Below are 27,500 nucleotides of genomic sequence, written 5' to 3' on the forward strand. Positions count from 1 at the left end.
ACCTGGAATCATTGGACACAAGGCGGGAATACACCCTTGGAGTCCTGGACCGCCAGGCCTTCACAGGGCAACACACACACTCGCACATTCACTCACATACTCACACCTACGGACACTTTTTTGAGTCACCAATCCACCTACCAGCATGTGTTTTTGGACTGTGGGAGGAAACCGGAGCACCCGGAGGAAACCCACGCGGACACGGGGAGAACACACCAACTCCTCACAGTCACGAACCCACAACCTCCAGGTCCCTGTGTGACTGCGACACTACCTGCTGCGCCACCATGCCGCCCTTATTTGCTTTTGTTCATTCATTCATTCATTCATTCATTCATTCATTCATTCCTTTTCTGTAACTGCATTATCTTGTTTGGTTTTGGAATGGGTCTGGAGCCAAACTGTGAACCATTGAATATAGAGCAGAAACACACCCTGGAAGGGTTGCCAGTTCATCACAGGGCACAGTCACATATTCCCTTACACATTCACACTTATGGAAACTTTTGAATAGCTAATTCACCTACCAGCATGTGTTTATGGACTGTAGGAAGAAACCAGATCACCCAGAGAAAACCCACAAAATCATGGGGAAAACACACCAAACGTATTAGTGTTGATACACATTATCAAATATATACCTGATTACACACTTTCCCCTGCAGGATTTTAAGGTGATTTCTAGTTCATTTATCCTGAGTGTTTGATTTAAATGGTAATTAAAAAGTTAGCTTCAGCTTATTCTACTTCTATCTGAACCTTGAAAAATAGGGGGTCATGTGGTGGTGTGCTGCAGAGTTCAGGTGGAAGAGCAGGGTGTGGTCTGGAGGGAATTGATCTTTTGGGCTGCACTTAAATTAAGCACCAAATATCTAGACTAAAATCCTCCTAGACACGTATGCACAAGGAGAGCATCATTAAGGACCCTGAACACTCACTGTTACACATCAACATGCCATTTATGTCATCCACACTTATAGCAGAATTTAACCTGAAGTGTCCTGCATGCAGAGACAGAATTGGCTACAGTAATACTTAACACAATAAAATTTTCAAATTGTAAGGGATAGTACATTTTATTATGAGAACGGAATATGAAAATATATGAAATAATCTTAGTGTGTAGTTACTCTTTTAAGAATATAATGCTCAGATGAGCGAATGAAAAGTACTGATCATAATATGTACCAGTGTATATTCATGTGATTCCAATGTAGTGCCATGTAGTGTAATGTTTTTGAAGACATTTTTGGCCTTGCTTTTCATGTTCAAGTTTAGCTGATCATTAAATTGCTATTAATTGCATCATGCTATACTTGTGCTAGACCGTATGTCCTTGTGCTAGACCGTTACATCTACATCTGTAACATGATTCAATTAGAAGATTTATTCGATTACAGCATCCGACAAATGCTATACCTTTTTTTAACCCAAAAGTAATTGTTTAAAATCTTAAAACGGACATATTCTACCCCTTTTCCACAGGTTAACAAACTTCTGGGGTTCTAATGAAAAGGTTTTGTGACATATTTTTGTAAAAACTACCCCAAGGAACAAATACCACAGCACCATATCCCCCTGTCTAAACAGCCCTGTTTATAATGACCAGTTTTAGAGCTGATTCCTGTAAACGAATAATAAAATAAACCATATTTTATGGTATGTCCAGCCTTTTTGTTTAGAGAGTTATGTTTTATATTTTTTCTCCAAACAATTCTCAGGAATCTGGGGGAAAATCTCTGCAGGCTGCAGACCAGTAAGTGGGAGGGATACACAGTAAGTAGGAGGTTACAGTTAGGTTTAGTGTTAGGCTGTACCATCTACTTAGAGCTGTACCTTCTACTTGGAGGTGCCTCTGACCTGCAGAGATTTTCTTCTATGTAATTTTTTAATTCTCAAAGATCTGGCTCAGCATTTAAATATAAGTTACTAAATGTTACTTGATGTAGTGGATACATTCTATTTTAAGTTCAGTTGTTTCAAAACTTGGGAAGTTTCAATATCCCCTGCCAGCATCTGATCCAATTTATCCACGTTACTGCCAAGGTATGTGACTTCTCTTCGAGGGCAACACCCTGCAGTTTTAATGACTTTAATTTTAGCTTTTATGAGATAACGAGCAGTTATGTTAATGATAAATATGCAAGGTTATCAGGTTGTCAACTCAGCTTCTTTCTTTTTTCATTTGTAGTACCACTGTGTCTTGGTCTGCCTTTAGTGTCTCAAATGGGATCCTATCTATCGTTGGTGCTTCCAAATAACTGCTTATCGGCTCCCTGGATTATAGTTGTGTTGTGAGGTATTTTTCACCACATTTCACTATATTATTGCATATGAATGATTAGTTCCTGTTTGGCTGTTATTAAAACTGGAGTATGTGATTTTATAGGAAACAACAAGTGTAAGCCAGTTTTTTGAAAACATCCAACTGAAAAAAGTCACCCCACATACATTCAGCCCTTGTTTCAAAGCAACCCCCCTAATATACATGAAGGCCACAGCTTGATAAGTCACTGAAAGAGAGGTCCTGAACACTTCACTTTAAACATTATACATCTACTTAATGTCACTTTCAAGAAAATACCTAATGATTACACAAATGTTCACTCTGGTTTGTCCTCTGTCCAACCTCTTTTCATTGGAAGCCTTCTCTACTGCCATCCTCCTTTTGTTTGTTTAACCATAGTGATTGCACCCCTCCCCTTAAAGTGTAGAACAATGTAGCATGACTAAGCCTTTACAAGGACTTACTAACTGGTGTATGATGGCGAAGGGATTATTGTCAAAGAATAAAGCTTTGTTTTCAGCCTGGGTTGAGTGTAGGAATGTGGGAGAGGCAAAGTCCATTTCCCTGACTTCTAATCAGCACAGCAGCTTGGCTTTGGCTGCCCCAGAGACTGCTAGCAATGCTAATAGTACATTCCCTTGGCTCAGGTCCCAAACCTTCCCAGGACAAAACTGGGTTGAATGCAGTCAGATATGACCTCTAGGTAACCCTGTAGTTGAGATTTATTGTGGAACATGATTTTCAGGTGTTCTAGTGATGGTTTGTTTTGGTCATTTTTTTTTGTCAGTGATTAGCGAGAGCACATTTTTTTGTCATATTCTAAATATTTCATTCTGAGAACATGAAATGAATTTGATGGCAATGAAAAAATTGTGTTTTGTGTTTGTGTATAATAAAAGCACATCTAATATGCATTGCACTACAAGTGAAGTATCAGTGGATGTAAACAAATAAATGTGTAATGGTAAGAGTGTTTCTGTGGCTCGATGGAACTGTCCTTTAGAAGTGTCTGTTGTGTGGTGACTGTCCCCCTTGGACCTGGCATGTGGGCAGAATGAAAATGGCCAAAGGCCTTTGTGTTGATTTCTGAGCGCAACTGCAGCCACAGGCTGGACTGGGAAAAGCAGGCGATTTGAAAGGTAGACACCTGATCCCTCCTTGCCCCCCTTTTTTCTCTCTGTATCATCTTCTTTTCCTTCCAATCTTCCTGAATCACGTCTTTGTTCTCACTTTTTCCTTTTAGCAATTCCTCTGCATTTATTTTCATTCTTCACAGTGGATTTGATCCTTCTTATTTTCTCTTTCATTCAGATTTGTCTGTAACTGTCCCTTTCCTGTCCCTTTCCCATTCATCATTTGTTCACTTTTTCCATTCTTTTCTTTAGATTCCTCTGCACAACTTCTGAATTCTCTTCCATGTACACCTGAGAAACCTACAACTTCCAATCTCTTTAATTTTCTCCAAGTCCTCCCAACCTCCACCGTCCTCTACAAAAGAATCAATGACTAAGGGGTCTGTGGATTGAAGGGTGGATCTACTACAGCTTAACCAGGAGGAGTAAGTAGGTAAGGAAAGAAAATGCTGAAAAGGTGTTTTTGTGCCTAGCAAGTACTTGTTTAATATAACTTTCCACTTGCCTTTTTTCTGTTTAGAAGAGTGACACAAACAATCCTTTGCTCTGTATGCTCAGTTACCTATTTTGAGGATGAAGTATCTGAAAAGTTCACCTGACACAGCACAAGAGAGGTGTCTTCTTGTTGGTTAAATTGTAATCCTCTGCTCTATCTGGTGGGCATTGCTTCTCTGCAGTACGTATCTTTACAACACAGATGTGAAGACTCTTCTTACTGATCATTGAGCTTTTACATATAAACTGCTAACTATAAATTACTGCTGAAAAGCATCTTCGTTGGTGGCTCTCAGCATCATAATGGTCGACCCAAATGAAGAGGGCAACGTGAATATGACCAGTCAACAGGTACTGTTTACCCCCGATGAAGAGACAACCAAAGATTCTTGCTGCTCTCGTCTTAAGGTATGCGTGACTACACATATTCTTAAAGTGTCTATGAGAAACAGTGTGTGTGTGTGTGTGAGAGAGAGAGAAAGAGAGAGAGAGAGAGAGAGAGAGAGAGAGAGAGAGAGAGAGAGAGAGAAACTACAAAACAATAAAATACGAAAACTATTTATTTCACTTTGGTTACTAAGTTTGAGATCAGCTGTAGAATAACAAATTGTTCATATTCCTTATAATAAAGCAATTAAACACCCTAGGGCTTATCCAGTTAACATTATGGTGCTTAGAAATAGGGTATACACCCTAAGTCAAGTCAAACAGATCTTTAGTGTAATCACTACTACATACGATGTGCAGCACAGAGTGAGATGAATTAACATTCCTCCATGACCTAAGAAGCAACATACATGACATGCAAAAAACGTGCAATGACATAAGAAGTATGCAGGGGAAGGCATACACAAACAATGAGGGCAAAATACACATTCAACTCGACAATGATTGCTATTTGAAGGAAAGTTAGAGCGCAATGATTGAATTCTGAATCCTTAAAAGTAAAATTAAGGCAACTGTGTGCTCTAAAGAGTGGATTTTCTAAACAAGAATCTATATTATATTAACTATATTTAATTATGATTTTCAGTAACATTTTAAATTACAGCCCGCTAATTACTGGGTAAGTACAGAGTAAGTACCTGTTAATTTAGCCGTAAGATGAAATAAATACTGAGCAAGTAAAGGGTATGATAGTAGAAATATGGGGTTATTACTGGGTACATCACAAACATTTTACAAATAAGGCACACCGTAAATACAGAGTAAGTACCTATTAAGTAAGGTGTAAGATTAACAGAAGTAATGAGTAAGTAGTGAGTATGACACTAGAAATATGTGGCAATTACTGGGTATCTTACAAATACCTTACAAATAAGGCACATGACTATGTTCCGAATCCATTTGTAAGTCTAAGCATAATCATAGATGTATAATTGTATAAAAAGTATGACAATTTATGCAAGTGATTATACAGCAAATGCACCAGTGTTAAGTCAACACTATTAGTGTTAAATTAACACTTTTAGTGTAATAATTTAACACTCTCACTACTACTGGAGAATTTGCTGTGTATTACTGTCATTTTTTTTATAAATAAGGAATGCAACTTCTATTTTGAATTGACTGTGGTTCTGAATGTAATTATAGGTCCTTTAAAATGATTAACAGTGCACAGACATGGAAGGACATGGTCAGCTGCTTTCATTACAGGCACTAGCAGAGTTTCAAAGTGCTTGGTACCCATTACACTTAGAACACGTGATTCACCACAATAATCATCATCACATACTTCTGAGATATTTCACACGGTTTAGCCGATATGTATTAAGACATTATATGAACATAGCTGACTAATGATGAAATTGATGTTTCTCTTCTGCTCTTCTTCCTTATTTGTAAAATGTTTGTAATATTCCAGTAATAATCACATATTTCTAGTATCATACTCTTTACTTATGTACTTATTATATCTTTGGCTAACTTAACAAGTACGTACTCTGTACTTACCCAGTAATTAGTGGGCTGTAATTTAAAGTGGTACCTGATTTTCCATTGAAAGGAGGTTATAATTCACATCTTAAGTTTAATCCCTGTCTGGGAACTAGCCCATATTGTTCATTTTAATAAAGAATTTATAACTAACTTGCCTAAAGCCACAATTCAGTAGACTGATTACTCTGTGTTTTTCTTTGTTATGTAAAAACTGCAGCTGTTCATCATGTTCCTGTCTTTCGCCTGCTTATCCAAAGCTTTCTCTGGAACCTACATGAAGAGCTCCATCACTCAGATCGAGAAGAGATTTGACCTGTCCAGCACTCGCGTGGGCCTCATTGATGGTAGCTTTGAAATGGGTAAGAATACACTGTTTGTGTGTGTGTGTGTGTGTGTGTGTGATGATGCACCAAAATACACAGAAAATACATCTACAAAAACAAAGCATTCTTACAAAATGTTCTTACAATTTTTGCAGTATTTTTTTTATGCATCACATTTTATAGTTACTGACATATTTAATCTCAGTTTTTCTGCTCTCCACTGCTTTCCTGCAGGTAACCTGCTGTTTTTAGCTGTGGTCAGTCATTTTGGGGCAAAGCTCCACAGGCCAAGGCTCATTGCCTTGGGCTGTTTCCTGATGGCCATTGGCTCGGCTTTGACTGGAATCCCACACTTCTTCATGGGACGGTACAGTTAAATCAGTGATTTTGAGAGCTTTAATGTACCTCTGTGGCATGTGTGTTGTTTTATTTTGGATTGTGTGTGTGTGTGTGTTTGTGAGAGAGAGAGAGTGAGAAAGAGAAAGAGAGAGAGCAGACTGTCTGTGGGAACCTAAATCCATTGTCTGTCTGATTTTCACAGGTATAAATTTGAGACAATTATTCAGGGTTCAGTGCACAAAAATGTGAGTATTGTGGCCTGTAAGGATCCCACAATGCAAAGCGATTTCCCAGATATATATATGGAATCTCCTGTGAATTATATCCCAGGTATATCATCATTTGATTCATTATTTTATGTGACAAATTTGGCTCTCCTGGTCAAATTACATGTTTTGCTGATTTACTAAGTGCAAAGATCATTCCTCAAACTTAATTGACACACACTTCTTCAAGCAGATGACTGACAGTCTGAAATGAAAAAGTATTACTCAGCAGATGAGTAAAAAAACAATATGGGAACACATCCTGCATTTAATTTTCGGTGTCATTGGAAAATGGAAGTTAATCAGTCAAGAAAAGGTCTCAAAGGTGAAGGAAAATCTCTGTTAAATATGCAAATCCAAACTCCTACATTACACAAAGGAACTAGAGAAAGTCTAGCAAGTATGAGGCCCACTGTGAAATGTGGTTGGACAAACCTGATTTCTATGGAGGGGTCTTCATAAAATAACTGAAAGTCTAACATATACTACATATACAACAGTTTACTACATTATTTAAACACAGCAGCTGTCCTTCACATTTCATGATAAATGAACCAATAGAAATATTCCAAAATTGCTTGGAATTAAATGTTTTTACATTGACTTCCATTGAAATATATTTAATTTGGCCATGATGACCATAAACATAATTAGCAACAAATTAAACATGGAAGTGTGGACAACAGCCATAATGTAATTCTCTGAATTTGTTTGTGAATGCAGACTCGGTGTGTGTCAAAGAGCCCATCTCCTATATGTGGGTTTATGTTTTTCTGGGAAACGCTCTGAGGGGAATTGGAGAAACGCCTGTCACTCCCCTTGGAGTCTCATACATCGATGACTTCGCCAAAGCAGAGAACTCAGCATTTTACATTGGCAAATTATACTCACTTTACAATTTTATGTTACATGAATGTGCATTTTGTTGACCTCCTGTATACAGGTGCTGGTCATAACATTAGAATATCATGAAAAAGTTGATTTATTTCACTAATTCCATTTTAAAAGTGAAACTTAACTCATTGCACACAGACTGATATGTGTTTCAAGTGTTTATTTCTTTTCATTTAAATTAAATTTCACTTTTTGAATGGAATGTATGTGTGCTTATTTCCTTTAATATTTAATAGACATTGCTTGTACCATCTAATAGCCTCAGACCTGCACAGCATTGTATGCAGTTGGAAATGTTCTTCCTTTCTTTTTTCTCTCACAATGTAATATAACAGCTTGTCTCCAGACCATCACACTGCTAGGACCCATGTTTGGCTTCCTGTTAGGCTCAATGTGTGCCAAACTCTATGTGGACATTGGGTTTGTTGATGTTGGTAAGTCCTCCATATGATTGTTTTATAATAGGCTGAGGGATATATACACAACAAAGTCCTGCATAACACAACAAATAACATTTTAAACTGTGTTTGTCATTTTAGAAGAACCAATACATTGACTTTTTGTTTTGTTGCTTATCACTTAAGCAAGTATTAATGTCTTTTTTGAAGACTCAGTGACCATCAACCCCACAGACGCACGGTGGGTTGGAGCCTGGTGGCTTGGGTTTTTTGTGTCATCGTTCGTCATGTTCCTGGCTGGCCTTCCTTTCTGGTTTCTTCCTCGATCTTTACCCAAACAGGACCAGGAAAAAACAGATGAACCCAGTCCTCACCACAGCAACCAAGAACCTCCTGTACACCCAGCTTCTCCAGCTATGAAACTTGTGGACATTGCAAAAGGCATGTTCCCCTGTTCATTTAACAAATTTGTTTAATGGCTGTGATGATACATTTGCTAACTGATTAGCTATTCATTAGCAGTGCTCAAAGATTGAGTGTTAAAAACATAGTTCAACCAAAAAACTAATTCCCAATTTTCACCCTTTTTTGCAATGTGGTCTACTGTTTATAATGACGTTTAAACAGTCCAGACGTGTATGTGTTGGCCATTTTCTTTTTTAGCTTTACATTTGTGCTCTTGCAGTAATGTAACTTAGTCGTTCCAGGTGTGCAATGGCTTATGTGTTTTCTGACATGGTATGACATTGCACAAAAGGTCTTTATATGCTTTAAACAGATTTTCATGTTTTTGCCCATGCCCCAATTGTGTCTGCATAAGATTAATCAACAACTCAATTATACGTATTACAATTAATAGTTCAGGACAAAGCTTAATCACTGTCTTTGAAACCAGCCCTTAATGTAATGATTTAGGCATAGTAGCGTGGACAATGTTAACCTGGAAACCCCCCCATGCAAAAGCACAGAATCAAATTTTTTACACTTCTCTCTTCTCTCTTTTGTATTTATTTACTTTAAGGGTATATCTGTTTATTTCTTTCTTTTTCTTTCTATTTCTTTCTTTTTTTTTTTTTTTTTTTGCTCTACAAATTAGCAGCTTTGAGCTGCTTTGGTCTTCATTTCAGGAAATTAATGTCAGTTTAAGGACATCTGGATGTCCATCTTGCATGTAAAAAACAGGAAGATTACAGCAGCCATTATAACTATTACAAAAATAAGGGATATTTTTATGTTCAGGTTTCTTGCCCTCGCTAAAGAAACTATTGGGAACCCCTACCTACTTCCTGCTACTCTGTGGGAGCGTCCTGCATTTTAATTCTTTAATCGGACTGTTCACATTTAAAGCCAAATACATGGAGCAGCAGTTCGGCCAGTCCGCCTCCAGAGCCAATTTCCTCATTGGTGAGTATGGGGTCAGAATAAAGCCCAGTTTATTTGGAGAACATTTTCATTTTTGTCTAGTTTTATTAACACTTGCGTATTTTATACAATTGTATAATTGGTTTTAGCTTTTCCCACAGGGAAGAATAATCAAAAAGGAAATCTCTTTAATATCTCAGTAGTTTCTCCTAGACAATAATGAGATCAGATTAAAAGACACAGGAAATTTTAGCATCTTCTGCTGCTCAAATGTGTCCTGAGACTAAGAAGTCAGAAATCTTGTGTCTTCTCTTGTGTTTGTGTGAAGATCTCCGTAAAGTCATGTGCTGTGCTCAGATTTCAGGATGAACAAAATCCAACTTTCTCCTTTATCCCTTTTATTTCTCACTTGTATCCCTTGTCTCCTTTTTGTCGCTTTGTTTTTCTCCTAAAGAATTGTATGAGAATCTCCACTATGTCTCCTGATTTTCAAAACAGCCTATGAGCCTATGAAACTTTCAGAGCAGCCTATGAGCGAGTTTTCAGGTGTTCAGGCTTTCATTCCAACATGCCATTATCAAAAACAAGGCCAAATATGAATCAACCATTAATAGAATCATGATCAAATCAGTCATTGGCTACTAAGCAAATGAATGACACATCAAATTTGTCAATGACCTATATATTTGATAAAATTAGTAATATATTGTGGGGCACTTGTCCTTGTGCTTTAATTTGATGCTGCAGACTATTCATACTTTATACCATTTTGCTGCTTTTTGCCCTGCAGGTATACTAAATTTGCCAGTGGTTGCCATGGGGATATTTTTGGGTGGTCTGGTGATGAAGAGGTATAAGCTGAGTGTGGTTTCTGGAGCTCAGTTTTCATTCATTGCGTCCATTTCAGCTTATCTGCTAATGCTCCTGCAGTTTGGCACTAAGTGTGATAACCTGCGTGTGGCTGGCCTCACCGTGTCCTACAATGGGTACTGTACACATGTGAACTTCAGTTAATCTGTTATCACTTTAGTTTTATAGTATCGCTACTGAATTTTATTTATAGCTTTTTATGTGCTGCCTTATTAAGCCTAGATTAAAAGATGATTGTTTCAGATAATGGAGATTATTAACAAGTAACACAGTGATAAACAAGTAACACAATCAACAACAGGATTTGCGTATTGAAAAAGAACACTGACAGAAAGCTAGAGAACGTGCTATATAATATTAAATAACATATTAAGGTGTAATATTTTATATATTTATATAGTTGTTTTTTTTTAATTAATTTATTTATTTTCATTTTAAATAAGGTAAATTAGTGTTATATTATTTAGTTAGTTTTAATTTAAAGAAATTCCATCACATATCATATAGGTTAGAAAGAAAATCTAAGCTTCGCAGCACCATGTCCATTTGGGCCTTTCCGGTTTTTAGTTTTATTTATGTTTATAAGTTTCTGTTGGTATTGCTTCAAGGACTTTTCTTTTCTTATAATGATCCACTCTGATATCTAGTTTTTCAGTATAGTAGACAGAGCCAGCAAGACAGAAATAATGGCATTTCAAAGGCACATTGCTAATTGTTATCTATATTTTCTCACTGCAGGACTCCTCAGATTTCATCTGATGAACAGACACTGTTCTCTCAGTGTAATCAACAGTGTTCCTGTTCTGCAGTGGAGTGGGACCCTGTGTGTTCTGATGATGGAATTACATTCATGAATCCATGTTTGGCGGGTTGTATGAGCTCCACAGGGCATGGCAAAGACACGGTATTCCTAACAACATATCTACCATGAGAAAGTTAAAAAGTACATTAGAGGTTACAGATAATGAATTAATGAATGAATGAATATTTAATGATTAGTCAGTGTACTGTATTGTTTTTTTAACCTATGACAAGACACTGAAATAGATTCTTAGGTTAAAATTTAAAAGATTAAATGAACATTTAGGTAGATATTAAGGTTAATTTATATTATTAAAGTTATTAATGTTTTTTGTGTTTTTTAAACTGTTGTGGAAAGCTAGGCAACTTTCTAATCTCTTGTAAAATCAAGGATATTAATATGGATTTTACCTCTGTTTACTGCAGTCTCTAATCTTTTGCAAAGCCTTTAGATATAAATATTTGAATATTTCCTTGAAAATGTGTTGCCATTCAGCCATGAAAACAGTGGTGAGGTCAAATAATAATTTGTGTGCTTAGTTCTTGGGCCCAAAGGTAAATGGAGTTATATTGTGCTAAAATAGAGACTTAATGCATGACTTTAAGGTCACGTGCAATTGTTCCAGGGAGACCCAGGCTTTTATATGAAAACTGTAAAAATTGTAAATGCACAAAAAATGTTAGTGTCCTCTGTGGTTGCACCTTAGAGTAACTGGATTCACTAACTAATAATTTACATGAATTATACACATTTTTTGAAATACACACATCAATCACAAGATATCAACAACTGACAACACTGATGATCACATTACAATAGCACATGTTAAGGAGTTAGATATAGTAGCCAGTAAAATAAGCTGTCAGTTCTTGAAATGTAGTTGGAGGAAACATGAGCAAGCATAATGCTCTAAGAGACTTTAAGAAGGGATAAATATTAATAGTAATATAGGTTATGTCTAAAAAGGGCTTGTGGAGTATTCCCAGTATGCAGTGGTTAGTTCCTCCCAAAAGTGGCCCAAGGAAGAATGACCTGTGAACTGGCGACTGGGTCATACATGAAGGGAACTTAAGTGTTATAACATCTTTCTTTTAAAGCCAGCATTGACATTTTCTTATACAGCTCATTTATGTTTACCTTCCTCAGGTCTTCCATAATTGCAGTTGTGTGTTGAGTCCCTCTCCTCTAGAGGGAAGTACCTCTGTGTCTATGGGACAGTGTTCCAGGGGTCCAGAATGCAGTCAAAGCTTCACTTCTTACATGGCTGTGTCTGTTCTCAGCTCCTTCATTAGCTCACTGGGGTTTACACCTGCATATATGGTGATTATACGGTCAGTGAAACACTTCTTTTGTCTGTCACTGGGCAATGATATATGAAGCCATGGGATTTAAAGACATGGAAATATATAAATTAAAATTCAAATATTTTTCCAAGTATTCCAGATACACCCAATCAGCCAAGATATATGTTTGGTGTCCAAAGTTTGCTTCTTTTGCCTAGAACTGGAAAGACATCATCATATATTCATCACATACAAATGAGCTGTATTTCTCACTGTGCCCCAATGGTCATCGATCAGCTCTTTTAGCTTTTTTTTTGTTCAGTGTGAACGTATTGAGGGATGTTTTCGGTGAAAAGTAGTTGGTGACTACTGACCTCTGGTGTTTGTTAGCAAGATTAGCCTTGTAGCTCCAGTGTGAAAGTAAGGGAAGCCATATCTTGGTTGACCAACCACTGTACGGATTCTGGATAGAATGTTTTAATTTATTACATTGGGTGGATTTTTCATAGGTGCATCAAGCCTGAACTGAAGTCACTGGCACTGGGCATTCAGACTCTAGTAATAAGAATGTTAGGTAAGCAAGTGAAAAAAAAAACATTTCCAGCTATGCTTGATTTGTGATTTATGTATGCCAATAAAGGAGCAATCAGTCATTTTTTACAATGATACATCTTCACATTATGAAACAACCATTCAAATGGCGTCTAGTGACCCGGGTGTTTTAAAGATTCAGTAGTATTTGAAAAAAAAAAAAATGTGAGTGTTTTGATCTATAGAATATAAACTTGCTCATTTGTGCACACTACAAGGTCATCTAATTCTTCATCTTATGTGAGTTATACTTAATAGAAAAACATAATAATACAATATATTTACATTCATAAATATTGTTTGCTAGTATTTGATGGTAAAAATGACAGATTGCACCTTTAAATAAATGTCTCAAAATATGTGTCCAGCTTTTCTTTATCCTAAATTACTTCTCTGATTCAGGAGGTCTTCCAGCACCAGTGTATTTTGGAGCACTGATAGACTCCACCTGTTTGAAATGGGGTGTGAAAAAATGTGGCGGCCGAGGGGCATGCCGTTTGTACGACTCTGACTTGTACAGGTGTGTGTGTTTGTGTGTTAAGTGGAAAAATAGCTGTAATTTCTAGCTCTATTAATATCATTGATCAGATGTAGATTATATGACCATGAGATCCAGTTCATGCTTGTAAGTTTGTTGTGAAATTAAAGGTATTAAGAATGTTTGCCCCATTGCTCTAGTAGCAGGATCTACTCTTCTGATAAGACTTAACATTTGATATTTTAAAGTTGCTGTGAGGATTTAATGCTATTGAGCCTCAAGAGCATTAATGAGGTCAGGCTCTGATGTTGGATATTCCAGTTCACATCAGAGTTACTGGATAGTTTTTCCTCAATCAATAAAAGTGTTTTACTGCATCAAAAATAAGCTGGGCACTGGGCAAGATCACAGTGACCCTGAAATGGATGAGTGGATACAGACAATGAATGAATGAATAAACATGTGGACTTTAGACGAATGTGCGCTTACGCCATAGTTTGTTTTCACGTTTTCTATGATGGTACAAAACTTTGAAAAGTGACATGAGCTGAAATTTTGCTTTATTTTACTTTGTAATATAGTACAACAAAATATCTGTATTTAACCCATACATGGCAGTGAATACACACACACACACACACACACACACACACACACACACACACACTAACGTGAAAAGTTAAATGTCCACAATGGGTGCACTATAATAAAATACATTATTCATATAAATAGTATCAACAAACACAGAGACATACTTGATATATTAATCCAACAAGAATTTGAGTTGTCTGGTATGTTTTTTTTATATTTCAGAGTGATCTTCCTGGGCCTTCTGACTTGTTTGAGGGGCTCCTCATACATTTTCGACTTAGCAGTCATTGTACTGTTGAGGAGACAGTTCCGTAAGGATGCAGCCAATACCCTGCAGCAGAATGACCATGGTCAACTTGAGTTACAGCTGCCAGAACTGAAGACTGATGAAAATCCAGGACACTGCTCTGGTTCATCTCAGCCTGGAGGAGAGTCTTTAGCCTCTGGTCAGAAGAGAGTAGAGACTGCAGAACCCTGCACAACAAATTTAAACCAACATCTACCATCAACTGGTCTAGAAAACCCAGGGGTCACTGCCTCTGAGAAAATTAATGTTCTAACAAGTGTGGATGGCAATTAGTGATGTCCTGCACTGAAGAGAACATGGAAGCACGGTCTATAAATTCAGCAGAGGAACTGGGCATAGCCTGAACCACTCATGGTGTCACTGTGTACTGGACAGAAAAAATATGCTAAATTCAGTTTGTTTGATTCAAATGTGTACATTAGTTCCAGATAAAAGAAATACATATTTTACTTTTGTAAAAATATTTTTATATCCACGATTTGCTCTGGGCATAGACACACTGTCACTAACACTCCTATCTTGCACTTGATTTACTTTGCCCCAAAATAATTCACTAGCTTGCAAAAATATTTCTGTGCATGATGTATTGTTATAACCCTGTTTTTTGGTTTGATTGGCTATAGCTAATTTTAACATGGACTTTCCCAGTTTGATTAGCATAATCCGGTTCAATAACGTAGAAATTTGACATGTAAATCCCATGTTACATAGCAAAATGTCAAATTTTTCATTAGGTGGATATGCATTCTGTAGATCTTGTCCAGCCTATCAGCAGTTGCTATGAACATTTGTGTACTTGTTTAAATTGAGTAAATGTGTTTTTTATCCATAGTTTTTATTCAAGAATAAAGAATCATCTGTTAGTTGCACGATCCCACTTTGTTTACATTAAAATCAAATTGTTTATTTGACAGACTTAAACGTTTTGCTGTTCTTATCCACCAGTCCACAAGCTGCAAGCAAGCTGCTCCATTCCTCCAAAAGTTGATTCAGTTTCCTAACTGAGCAAAGCTCATCAGTATAAATAATTCCGTCTGTCAATGAATGCAATATGAATTGTAATGGTAAATATTACCATGGTAAATCGTTGTTTTTTATTTTTATTATTATTATTTTTTTTTTATATATATATATATACATTTTTTCACTGGCTTTGTGAAGGACTCGGGTTGAGAAACATGACCTTGACACTGTTCATTAGTCAGAATAATGAAGAGGATGCATCCATCAACAGAAGTAGCATCTCATTATCAGGAAGGGCACGGATGTATTAGCTTTGCCTGCAGCTTTGACCAGTGACTGGTTCCATTAAAACAGTCAAGCTCAAAGGTGAGGGTTTGAGGATAGGAGAGAGCTGGTCACCTCATAATTCTGTAGGCTACGTCATTTCAAATGGCCTGGTGGAAAAGATGTTTCATTACAAATAAAGCAAACAATACCGATTGCAACAACTCCAACTGATCCAATTGGAAATCAATTATTCACATGCCCAGTTCTTATGTTTTTCCTGAAGCTAAAAAAAGGTAAAATATTATTAATTTAATAGTTTGATGCATCAAGTGATTCCACATTCATATAATATGTGACAGCAAAATTACTGCAAAGATTAAGTAACAGCGAAAGCTAATTTTGTATCAAATATTTTTATTTTGGAAACAGATGATGAAGGCCTTGGGTTCAGGGACCTGTAGGTTGTGGGTTCAAGCCCCGCTCCGGGTGACTGTCTGTGAGGAGTTAGATGTGTTCTCCCACAGTGCAAAAACACATGCTTGTAGGTGGATTGGAGGTTTAAAAGTGTCCATACGTGTGACTGTATGAATGAATGTGTGTGTGTGTGTGTTGACCTGTGAAGGACTGGTGCTCCTCAAGGGTGTGTTCCTGCCTTGCGCCCAATGATTCCGGATAGGCTCCGGACCCACCGCGACCCTGAACTGGATAAGCATTTACAGACTTTGAATGAATGAATAGATGAATGATGAAGGCAGAATATGTTGCATGAAACTGTGAATATATCTGTAGCATTATTATATTAGCTGGGTAACTTCCTGGCTCCATTTTGCATGCTTTCTCATGTGGGATATATTTTCCTGGATATTCAGTTTAGAAGAAAGAAAGAAAGAAAGAAAGAGTTACTTTTTAATTGCCTTCGAGATACTGAATCTCTTCATTTGACCTATCCATGGAAGTGAACACACCTCTGAGCAGACCAGGTTAAAGGGGATCAATCAATGCTGTTTAATGATTAATGCATCACATTTGACTCCTGGCTGTGGGTGAATATGTTTTTCAGATTTAGAAGATCACGATCAGTCTCTCAAACACTTACAAGTGAGCTACACAAAGAGACAATTAGCGGAAACAGACACAAGGTGAGGCTTTGTTTTTTTTTTATTTTGCAGCATTTGTTCAGTTGTAGATCACCAGTCTTAAACAAATTTTAAACTTACATGGTGTAGAATAGTGGTTCTCAAATTGTGGTACGCCAAATGACCTTGAAAAATGTACTAGCTACTTAATTAAGGAATTTATTCATAACTGAAAACCTAAAAATGTTATGTGTAAACTACAGAATGTTTCTCAGTTTTCAAATTATACCCCAATGGAATTAATTTCTGTTGTAGAAAATTAAAACATGCTAAGCATACACTGTAGTTGATTACGTCTTTAAGGGAACAGTGGGTGGGGGGTGACTCCGAAGCCCAGAAGGACTAAAGGGGGCAAAAATAGAGAGAAATTAAATGAGAATTCTGTACGTGTGAAGACAAAATAGAAAAAAACACTCAGCCTAAGGAAAACATGACCGTTCTTTGCATCATTACAGCCCTAAAACGAGATTTAACACAGCGCCTCCCCTCCTTCACCTACTGCAAGTGTGGAGAGCCGTTATGACCTGCCCCAAGCACTGCAGTGCGTTTTCACCTGTAGTCTATTATAGCACATAACTCATATTAAATTGACCTCGTCTCATTTAAATTTATAAATTATATATAAACCATATATAAATAACTATGCCTAAACTGAATGTTTTAAACACAATTATACATGTTAAGCATTCAATAAAAAAGCAAAACAAAAAAACATGCAAAAATTCAAGCATAAAAATTAAAGATATTGCCTTATGCCCCCAGAACAGAGGAAGAACCAGGGGCGCACATGTTTCTGTGGTAAAAATCATAGGAGGTTTTGGTCTGATAATGGGTGGTACTTGGTCTAAAAACTTTGAGAACCACTGGTGTAGAATATTAATTAAGGTTACATACTGTATTAAAAATAATGTTTCTCATTATATTACATAGTTTTTACAGTTACTTGCTACTGATATGGTGCAATAGCATGTTATATTTGTGCCTGTTACTTAATGTTACCATTAATTCCACTATGGTTTTGTTGTTTGTCATCTCATTTTTGGGATGTTTAATAGTCTTTGGATTCCTCTTGCTTCTGCAGAGACATATTGTGACCTTTGATCCATGCACCATGACTGTGGACAGCAGGGCAGAGGGCTTGAGTGAGCCACGTCCTACAGAAAATGACCCAGAAATTCAACCTGCTGCCAAGTGCTGCTCCCCAAATTTGAAGGCGAGGCAGAGACCTCCAGAGATTAATTTACACTGTCCCAGTACTTTAGCAGGATGTCGCATATCAAACAACCATCACATATTATTCTACTGTAGTATGAGTCATTTATTACTTTACAATAATATACTTACATAATTATACCTCAGATGGTGTAAGTCTACTGCTCATTACACCACCAACGAATCACATCAATCACTTCTAATAACCATTTGCAACCCTACAGTTACAGACATTCAAACCCAAATTTCCAGAAAGGTTCAGATGCTGTGCAAAATGTAAATTAAAGAGAACACAATCTCCTGATTGTAGGTGCTCATTTTTAAACAGTAGTTTTACAGCAGAATTCTGCTGTATCATCCTTTGCTATCTTTGCTAAACTTTCCCAGATATTTACAGGTGAACACATATGGATTCAGTGACTGTATCAGTGGAGTAGAGGGCATGTGCTGCACTGTTCACATGGGTTCACTTCAGATCAAATTTACTTCTTCTACAAAAACATGTACCAAGTGCAAACATACACTACTCTTTATAGAGCTGAGTGGAAGCCAGCTGATCTCTTGTACTGTTATCTTTATTGGTTGAATTGCTTGAATTATTATGTCCTTGAGGCTCAAATCCTAAAACTGTCCACATCACAGAGCATAGTCAGTCTTGTTTTGTTTGTTTGTTTGTGTTTTGGTCATTTTCTGCTTTATTTTTATAGATGTTCATTGGTGTGCTGGCCTTCTCATATTTTGCTAAATCTCTGAGTGGCAGTTACACTAAAAGCACTATCACACAGATCGAGAGGAGATTTGAAATCCCTAGCTCAGTTGTGGGGATCATTGATGGCAGCTTTGAAATGGGTGAGGGAGAGAAATGAACATTATTCAACAAAAATTAATTTTATTTCATTCATAGCCAACCCATGTTTACGAGTTCAAATATGTTTCACCAATGTTTCTAATGATGCAAGTCCTGGTAAACAAAGTAATAACATGATCAGTTTGTGTGTGTGTGTGTGTGTGTGTGTGTGTGTGTGTGTGTGTGTAGGTAATCTGCTGGTTATAACCGTGGTAAGTTACTTTGGGGCTAAGTTCCACCGACCCAAAATTATTGGAGCAGGAGTTTTGCTGATGGCTATGGGAACTCTATTAATGGCTCTACCACATTTCCTCATGGGCCGGTGGGTAACTATATTACTGCAGCTATAAAATTACAAAACAGTGATGTGGAAATGGCATTGTGATGTACACAATTTTTAATTGTTTATTGTACTTTTTCTAGAATTCACAATGAGAATCTGTGTGATTTACTGCTTAAACTCCTGAAGAGTATCATAGTCACTACCAAAAACATTATTATTTCATTTACTAAAATAAGTCCCTTTTAACTTTGTTGCCGTAAGGGCCTATGTCCTGCTTGTGTCTTTGTGAGACAGATCACCTTATAATTCTAGCTTGTAACTCACAAGCCATATACACCTTTTTATCAATATGCTCCACAAGGGCGCTCGTCTGTGCTTTGCATCAGTGTTACATTGATCTAGGTCAAAGAAGTAAATATTTTATATGTTTTATTAGTTTTGGTTTCTATAAAACAAAAAAAGACTTTAAATTCTTATATACAGTCTAGAGTTTGAGTGTCTAACATTTTTGGAGACTGTGTTTCAATAATTTTCTTAGCATGTGGATCTAAACCATCACTCATGACCTTGTGTTTATTTTAGTTATTTATTTTTATTTCATGATATGTATTTTCTTATAACTTGTGAAGTGGTCTGTTCTATTTCTAGCCTTTGTCTTACATTTGTAAACCCTCTGTTATACTGGACATTTGTTTGTATGAAAGGTGCTAAATATATGTAATTGTTTGTATACGTTGTATGTGGTTTGACAGGTATAAATATGAGACGATTGTCACAAATGTGAATGATGCTGAGAATTTCACAATGACCTCCCCTTGCTCCTATAACAGCCACAGTACTGTGAAACACATCCCAGGTAGCTACATTTATTTTGTGGTAGAGCTTGTAGAGATACAATAGAAAACATGTACACCAGTGCTTGTGATGCATTCATCTATGAACAAGATTTCAACTACAATATTTGGGGCATAAACTCCTGTTTATGGCCTAAAACACTTGGGAATAATATTAAACATAAAAATCATAAGACTAATTAGTTCTAATTACAAATGTCAGGATATTTACACCTATAGTCCACCCCTAGTACTGAATATTATAAACAGTTCCTTGAGTTTGCATGTGTGTGTGTGTGTGTGTGTGTGTGTGTGTGTGTGTGTGTGTGTGTGTTTCAGGTTGTGAAGAGGGAGAAGAGGAGCGTTCTCTTATGTGGATTATTGTGTTGATGGGGAATGTTATTCGTGGTATTGGTGAAGCTACTGTGACTCCTCTGGGAATATCCTTCATTGATGACTATGCCAGACCAGAGAACTCTGCTTTTTACATTGGTGAGAACTGTGAAATCTGAAAAGTGCATTTTCATCATAAAACTATTATTTGTCATTTATCACATTATAGAAGTTACAGCTTCGAAAAGCTTCGAAAATCTTTTTAGGTTTTATCCACCAGTCTTCATTAGCTGCATTATTATAATACTGCTTAGTATTAGAGTAAATTATATTATTATATTAAGGGCGGCATGTTGGCACAGCAGGTAGTGTCACAGTCACACAGCTCCAGGAGATTGTGGGTTCATTTCCCGCTCCAGGTTACTGAGGAGTTGATGTGTTCTCCCTGTGTCTGCGTGGGTTTCCTCCAGGTGCTCTGGTTTCCTCCCACAGTCCAAAAAACACACATGGTTTTTGGTAGGTGACGTTGGTAGATGAATTGGTGACTCAAAAGTGTCCATAGGTGTGTGTGTGTTTGTGTGTCTGTGTTGCCCTGTGAAGGACTGGCGCCCCCTCCAGGGTGTATTCCCGCCTTGCGCCCAATGATTCCAGGTAGGCTCTGGACCCACCGCGACCCTGAACTGGATAAGGGTTACACATAATGAATATTATTATATTATTCAAATACCTCATATAAATCAGTCAGTATTTATTAGTAATTTAAATATTACCCATGTTTATTTTAATATAAATAACTGTTAACCTTCAAGCATTTCACTCACTCTGCTGATTAGACTCTTGTGTCCTCTGCAATGCTTATATGTATCAGGTTGTCTCCACACCATTTCTGTGATTGGGCCATTGTTTGGTCTCTCACTTGGCTCACTCTGTGCAAGCATCTATGTGGACATTGGCTTTGTGGACCTAGGTGAGATACAATGTAGAGTATTCTGAACTTCCATTTTAGAGCAAATTGTAAAACCATAATACATTTAAAATGGGCTTGTATGATACAACATTTAAAAATAGGGAGATTGTCTCTTTTTACTGCAATAACAGGGGTGGGAAAGTTTTATACTAGATGCTTATTTTGATGAGCATGGTGACCTATGTAATGTTTACATATATTCTCCTACTCAGACAGTGTGACCATCAACCCTCAGGACTCTCGTTGGGTTGGAGCCTGGTGGTTGGGTTATTTAGTGGCAGGTGCTCTGTCTCTGCTGGCTGCTGTGCCCTTCTGGTTTTTGCCCAATGCTCTTCCTGAACATCCACAACCTGTGAAGTCAGGTGCAAGCCCAGAAAAACCTGTAAATTCTTGTACTGAGCAGAACCCAGTCAACCTCAAAGACATAGCAAAGGGTAAGTCTCTTCACACTATAACTACAACTTCAGGAAAACTAGAGCTGTGCTGCTTTCACTCTCTAAGGTCTGTGCCATCATGTAATTGCAAGACTTAGTTAGCAGGTATAAGTGACCATATCATTTTCAGTTGAATATTATTCATGCTATGAAACTGTTGAATTGACACCTGGTGGCCTGGATGTGTCAGCAATTATGTACTAGGCCTATTTGAACATAGTCGCTTCTATAAACTGGTTAATTCAAGGTCTGCATGATGAACCTGGAGTCTAAGGAGCGTTGTCCTTGGTTATAGATTTTGTGCCATCTCTGAAGCGTTTGCTCTCCAATAAGATCTACGTGCTCTATTTGATCTTCAACACCTTGCTGTTTAATTCCTTCGTAATCCTCATCACATACACACCAAAATACTTCGAGCAGCAGTTTGGACAAAGTGCATCCAGATCCAACTTCCTCTTAGGTAACAATATTCATGGCACTTTCTGGAACACTAAGTGTACTTCATTTTTTTTTTTTATTTGACAATGTTATATATTTTACCATGGCCCATTTGGGTTATTATTTTTTTATTTTTTTGGAAGATGTGAAAAATGTACATGCCTCATTGGCAAGGAAAAACTAGATGACATAAGAGTTTCTAGTTCCTGAGTTATTATTATTATTGTTATTATTATTATTATTATTATTATTATTATTATTATTATTATTATTACCAGTCTCAAATAAAGCGATAATTGTGTTTTTTGTGGCATTTGCAGGTGTGACTTCTATCCCAACAATGTGTCTGGGCATCTTTCTGAGTGGAGTGATAATGAAGAGGTTTAAGCTGGAGTTGCTGGGAGCACTCAGACTGACTTTATTCTTCTATATATTTGGATTTCTCTGCACTGTGCCTTTCTTTGCCCTCAGCTGCTCCAACGCTGAAGTTGCCGGGGTCACTGTGCCCTATCACAGGTTCCTTTACCTTAACTATTTAATCACTCTCATTCAATGTGTATTGAATATTCTATGCTCAGTAAAACATATTTTATCAGATGATTAATGTAGAGTAACATTTTCTCCACCAGTTCCTTAGCCAGGTAAAGACAAGTCACTATTCTAAAGTTTAGAATGACTCATTATTATTAAAAATCATATTTGTTGTTGGCGGTACGGTGGTGCAGCAGGTAGTGTCACAGTCACACAGCTCCAGGGACCTGTGTCCCTCCGGGTGACTGTCTGTGAGGAGTTTGATGTGTTCTCCCCATGTTCATGTGGGTTTCCTCCGGGTGCTTCGGTTTCCTCCCACAGTCCAAAAACACACGTTGGTAGGTGGATTGGCGACTCAAAAGTGTCCGTAGGTGTGAGTGTGTGAGTGAATGTGTGTGTGTACAAGGTACAGGAAGGCATAAACAGACTAGAAAGATCCAAAGAAGATTCCAACAGACTAGAGAGAAAGAGTGAGAGAGATACCAACAGACTAGAGAGCTACAGAGAGTTATAGACAGATACAATGGTAATGTCCACCAAAGAAACACTGAATCAAGGGAACCTAAATACACAGAAGGACACCTGAGACTGATAACTAGGATGTAGGATTACAGAGGAGACACAGGTGGGAACACTAATAACAGGGCATATGGCAAACAAGGAAACAAGGGAGACCTAGACAGGAGGAAAGTACAAGACAGGGCCAGAGTGTGACACTATTTAAATGACCTATAACTAGCATTTAATATGGCATTGTGTATGTTTTTATATATTCTATAGCGCAGCATTTAATCTCAGCCTTTTATTCATCTAATGGTTTCTCATTACAATACCCAGCATGAATTGTACAAATCATATAATCACTGGGTATTGCCCACACACTAAGGGAGGGGCAATGGGGAAAAATAAATATTAATTTGAGGGAACAATATGTAATTCGTGCTCACATTTTCTTTAAATTGAGTGAACTGTATTGTAATTTATGCTCACGTTTCCTTTAATTTCAGAGAATGATTATACACTGCATGCTCACAATTTCAAATTTCCAACAGTATGGAGTAATTCATATTTCAATATAACAGCCTTCCTTAGACCTACAGAGTCAAATAAATATCTAACAAACTCAAAGCTAACTGAATCTAACATGAACACACTAATGTGTATAATGTAAATATCTGTTTTTGTGTATTGTATAGTATTCCATTTACATAAGCATCAGCTCCATCACAAGTTCCTTGTACACACAGGATAACTATTCCACTGAAGTGTTGGTGATTCTGGTGTTCAGATATGGTGATTGTATTTCAGATCCACTCATGCTGGAGACATGGATATCAGTTTGCTGTCATCCTGTAATACAGACTGTGGCTGTCCACTGAACCAGTGGGATCCTGTTTGTGGTCAGAATGGAGTGACCTATGTTTCACCTTGTTATGCCGGCTGTAGCTCAACACTTGGCTCGGGCAAAAACACAGTGAGCTTCCTATGCACACACCATTCATTCATTTTTTCATTTTCTGTAACTGTTTTTTTCTGTTAAGGGCATTGGTGGGTCTAGAACAAACCCAGAATCAAACACAGTCTCTTGCACTCCTGGCCTCAGAACCAGGGATCAAATGGGTGATCTTCTGATGATAAGGCTAATGATAAGACCAAGACTTTACTGATATTCATTAAACAAGGGTTCTATAAATATGGTTATGTTTATTTTCTCTCTGTAGAGTTTCCATGGCTGCAGATGTGTGGAAAGTTGGGGAGAGAGTGGGGAAAACTCTGCAGCATTGGGACAGTGTCCCAGAGACAGCAGCTGTTCGACAATGTTCTACATATATTTGGCTCTGCAGTCTTTCACTTTGTTCATGTTCTGCCTTGGCGCCGTGCCTGTCCTCCTCATGAGCCTCAGGTACACTCGAAGACATTCATTTAAACAACAGTCATACATTCCTTAATAGCGTGCTCATATTTATTTCCTTTTCGTTTGAATGTCTGTAACCGTGGCCCAATTCAGGTTTTGCGGTGGGTCCAGAGCTTACCCGGAATCACAGTGTGCTCATATATTATTTAGAAATTGTAGTGGGACAGTGACTATATTCTACTGTTTTTCATTAGATATTAGTCTGTTTTTTGGATTAAACCTACAGACCTACTATTATTGTTGTGCATTATATAGAATATGACTGGACATATTAATTAATACCATGACTCAACATAATAAACTGTGTGTATAAAAATAATTCATGATATTACACTATAATATAGCATGCTATACTATATTTGTATATATAAAAATAAAATTATTTCTTGATTATATCTAGATTAAATAAGCTTTTATAATAAAATTAAATTAGCTACAAATTTAAATATGCTCAGTTGTGTTATAATAATTCTGTAACATTTTTTATGATGCATCATTTTGTTTATTTTATTTTATTTTATTTTTATTTTGAATTCTTTTAATTCAGTTCTATATTGCAAAACATTTATATATTTATATATATTCTTGAATTTCCCCTGGGGACCAATAAAGTATCTATCTATCTATCTATCTATCTATCTATTTTTCTAGTGGAATCACAACCTTTACACTTAATTACAATTGTATTAGTTATTTGGATATTCAGTTATACATTATAGAATATATTAAAATCTATAAATGTATAGAATTTAAGGTGTGTGTGTGTGTGTGTGTGTGTGTGTATGTGTGCATACACTTTAGGGCTGTGGAGCCTGAACTGAAGTCACTGTCTGCAGGGATGCTCTTGCTGGTTCTCAGAGTGTTTGGTAACCTTAATTCTTTCATTCATTCATCTCCTGTAACCACTTCATTATTATCAGGATCTCAGTGGGTCTGGAGCTGAGGGTGACAGTCCATCACAGAGCATCACACATTCACCCAGTCACAGACACATTTACTTTCTATGCCCCTGGACTCCCACAGAAGATCCATTTTAACACCCCCTATGTGTTATTGTAGGAGGTATTCCAGCACCCATCTACTTTGGGGCTCTTATAGACTCCACCTGTCTAAAGTGGGGGAGCAGGAAGTGTGGTGGCAGAGGAGCATGCAGGATGTATGACACACACATTTTCAGGTGAGGACCACTTACCTGACTGGTATTATTACTATACAACTGATCGTTGTGACTATCCATTGCTTACTGGCTGTTTTAATAGAACCTCCCAGTAGCCCTCTGTTTATGCACAGATTGAGTTGTTCCTCCTCTGGCTCTTTACTGTTAATTTCTGAACACATATGTGCCTTACATGCTGTTACTATCTCCACATCATTATCCACATCATGCTCAGAATGGACCACCACCTAAATAATACCTGTAAAACAGTGGTCCTGTGGTCAGAACCTGGCTGATTCTTGTTGGGTCAGATGTGAGTAATGTCTTTATTTGCAGTAAAAACAAATACACACCTGACACATGACTCCTCACTCAGGTTTCTGTTCTTGGGCCTGATCAGTGGTCAACGTGTGTGTGGCTATGTGCTACTTTGGATTACTCTGGTCCAGATGAAGAAGAAGTTGCAGAAAGATAAGAGGACCCCCATAGTGCTGGAGCTCCAGACATCTGCAGGGGGCACAACTGAAGCTCTACTGAAAGATCACACAAAAGAAGTCCTCCAAGAGTCAGTGTGATGTGTTTAGTAGCTGAGACAGTCACTAAATTCTAAGTGCCCAGTAGTCTGCATCTTCTTTTATGTTATTTTTGTTTGTTTACCTCCACATATAACTTACATTTCACATACTAAGGACATCTGTAATCAATCTTCTCATTCTGTGTACCTGTGTACATCATTCTGTGTTCAAATGCTACTGTTGCTTCAGGATTGATATTTACCCCTAGAAACATATTGAACAAGCAGCCAGGGTTAAGTGTAGTAACACTCCATATCACTTCATGGTCGGAGATACACTGCCATTATGAGAAAGAGCAGTTATATTTTAATATGTTCGGAATGGTGACATCACAACATTTTTCTCTATCTATCTGTCTTTCTCGCTCTATCTCTTTGTCTGTCTTTCTTTCTCTCTGTGACACACACACACACACACACACACACACACACACACACACACAGAGGCATATATTTCATCAGTTTAGTTTTTTATAACATTCTAGTTTTTTAAAACTAGAATTCAATCTTATGACTTCATTGAGTCACTATAGTTAGGCAGTTTTAATTCAGTTTAGGCAATGATCATTCCCCCTTATGTTAACTTTACTCCAATAATCATTCCAACATGTTGAAAGTACAAAATAAAACATCTAGTGAGTCAGCAAGCTGAAGATTATCCCGAGCTGAGCTAATTAGCCAGCTAATCTGCGAACATTAATTAATAATAATAAAAATGTTGTTTGCTAAAAAGATGCCTGTGTAGTTGGTGTTAGTGTGCACAGTGTGTGGGTGTTTGTTGTTGTCCTGTGCTTCTCTCATGTGTGAGTGTGGGCAAGTCTAGTTGGTTATGTCTATAGAGTGTGCCTTCCATTTCCATAATGTATGATCAGGGTCAAAATCTTCCAACACACAGACCACTACATGGCTCTCTTCTGTCACCAGGAAGAGTCTTTGTCCTAACAAGGTCACAAATGTTCAGTATTGCAATGGCCTGTATTGGCTCTAGTGTTGTAATGGAATTTGCAATATGTCATTTCCAGCCATAGTTTTTTAGCAAATCTTTTGGGAGAAGAAGCTGTCAGCTACTGGAAGTGAGGTTCTGAATCAGTGAGACATTACCTATTGTGCTGGACTACATAATATTATTGGTGTAGGCATGTTTCAACAGTGGAGGATTATGGAGAGAGATTAGTCTCAAAATACTTTACAAATGCGTAAATGTTAATCCACAAACTAAAGTCAAAGATATGTTTCACTATTCACAAATGAATA

The 27,500-nt window shown here is 37.3% G+C and overlaps 2 protein-coding genes across 8 annotated transcripts; both read left to right on the forward strand.

The window, feature by feature from the left end:
• The first annotated feature begins 1,841 nt into the window (after positions 1–1,841).
• On the forward strand, positions 1,842–15,234 carry slco1e1 (solute carrier organic anion transporter family, member 1E1). Of its 7 annotated transcripts, none has more exons than XM_066669531.1 (19): positions 1,842–2,046; positions 2,192–2,299; positions 3,291–3,426; positions 3,673–3,853; positions 3,941–4,096; positions 4,190–4,323; positions 6,071–6,212; positions 6,411–6,543; positions 6,718–6,845; positions 7,505–7,657; positions 8,011–8,109; positions 8,284–8,514; positions 9,313–9,477; positions 10,226–10,421; positions 11,044–11,209; positions 12,254–12,438; positions 12,900–12,964; positions 13,384–13,501; positions 14,273–15,234. In XM_066669531.1, the coding sequence occupies exons 6-19, from the start codon at positions 4,219–4,221 to the stop codon at positions 14,628–14,630; spliced, it is 2,244 nt and encodes a 747-aa protein (XP_066525628.1). In that variant the 5' UTR covers positions 1,842–2,046; positions 2,192–2,299; positions 3,291–3,426; positions 3,673–3,853; positions 3,941–4,096; positions 4,190–4,218; the 3' UTR covers positions 14,631–15,234. The 7 variants fall into 7 exon arrangements, with proteins under 7 accessions (XP_066525628.1, XP_066525630.1, XP_066525627.1 ...); XM_066669533.1 differs by having other exon boundaries at positions 3,754–3,853; XM_066669530.1 differs by lacking the exon at positions 3,291–3,426.
• A 1,438-nt stretch (positions 15,235–16,672) lies between these two features.
• LOC136695452 (solute carrier organic anion transporter family member 1C1-like) lies at positions 16,673–27,500 on the forward strand. The gene is made up of 15 exons (XM_066669537.1): positions 16,673–16,726; positions 17,805–17,936; positions 18,643–18,784; positions 18,972–19,104; positions 19,818–19,921; positions 20,238–20,390; positions 21,100–21,198; positions 21,411–21,632; positions 21,928–22,092; positions 22,391–22,586; positions 23,910–24,075; positions 24,323–24,504; positions 25,318–25,382; positions 25,576–25,693; positions 26,049–27,500. The coding sequence occupies exons 2-15, from the start codon at positions 17,835–17,837 to the stop codon at positions 26,245–26,247; spliced, it is 2,046 nt and encodes a 681-aa protein (XP_066525634.1). The 5' UTR covers positions 16,673–16,726; positions 17,805–17,834; the 3' UTR covers positions 26,248–27,500.

The sequence above is a fragment of the Hoplias malabaricus genome, chromosome 4 (assembly GCF_029633855.1).
Source record: "Hoplias malabaricus isolate fHopMal1 chromosome 4, fHopMal1.hap1, whole genome shotgun sequence".
Lineage (NCBI taxonomy): Eukaryota > Metazoa > Chordata > Actinopteri > Characiformes > Erythrinidae > Hoplias > Hoplias malabaricus.

Coding starts and splice junctions, on each gene's coding strand:
- LOC136695452 (XM_066669537.1), top strand. CDS start 17,835: ATGACTGTGGACAGCAGGGCAGAGGGCTTGAGTGAGCCACGTCCTACA. Junction 17,937..18,642: donor GCTGCTCCCCAAATTTGAAG/GCGAGGCAGAGA, acceptor TTATTTTTATAG/ATGTTCATTGGTGTGCTGGC. Junction 20,391..21,099: donor GAACTCTGCTTTTTACATTG/GTGAGAACTGTG, acceptor TATATGTATCAG/GTTGTCTCCACACCATTTCT.
- slco1e1 (XM_066669531.1), top strand. CDS start 4,219: ATGGTCGACCCAAATGAAGAGGGCAACGTGAATATGACCAGTCAACAG. Junction 4,324..6,070: donor CTTGCTGCTCTCGTCTTAAG/GTATGCGTGACT, acceptor TAAAAACTGCAG/CTGTTCATCATGTTCCTGTC. Junction 8,515..9,312: donor ACTTGTGGACATTGCAAAAG/GCATGTTCCCCT, acceptor TTTTATGTTCAG/GTTTCTTGCCCTCGCTAAAG.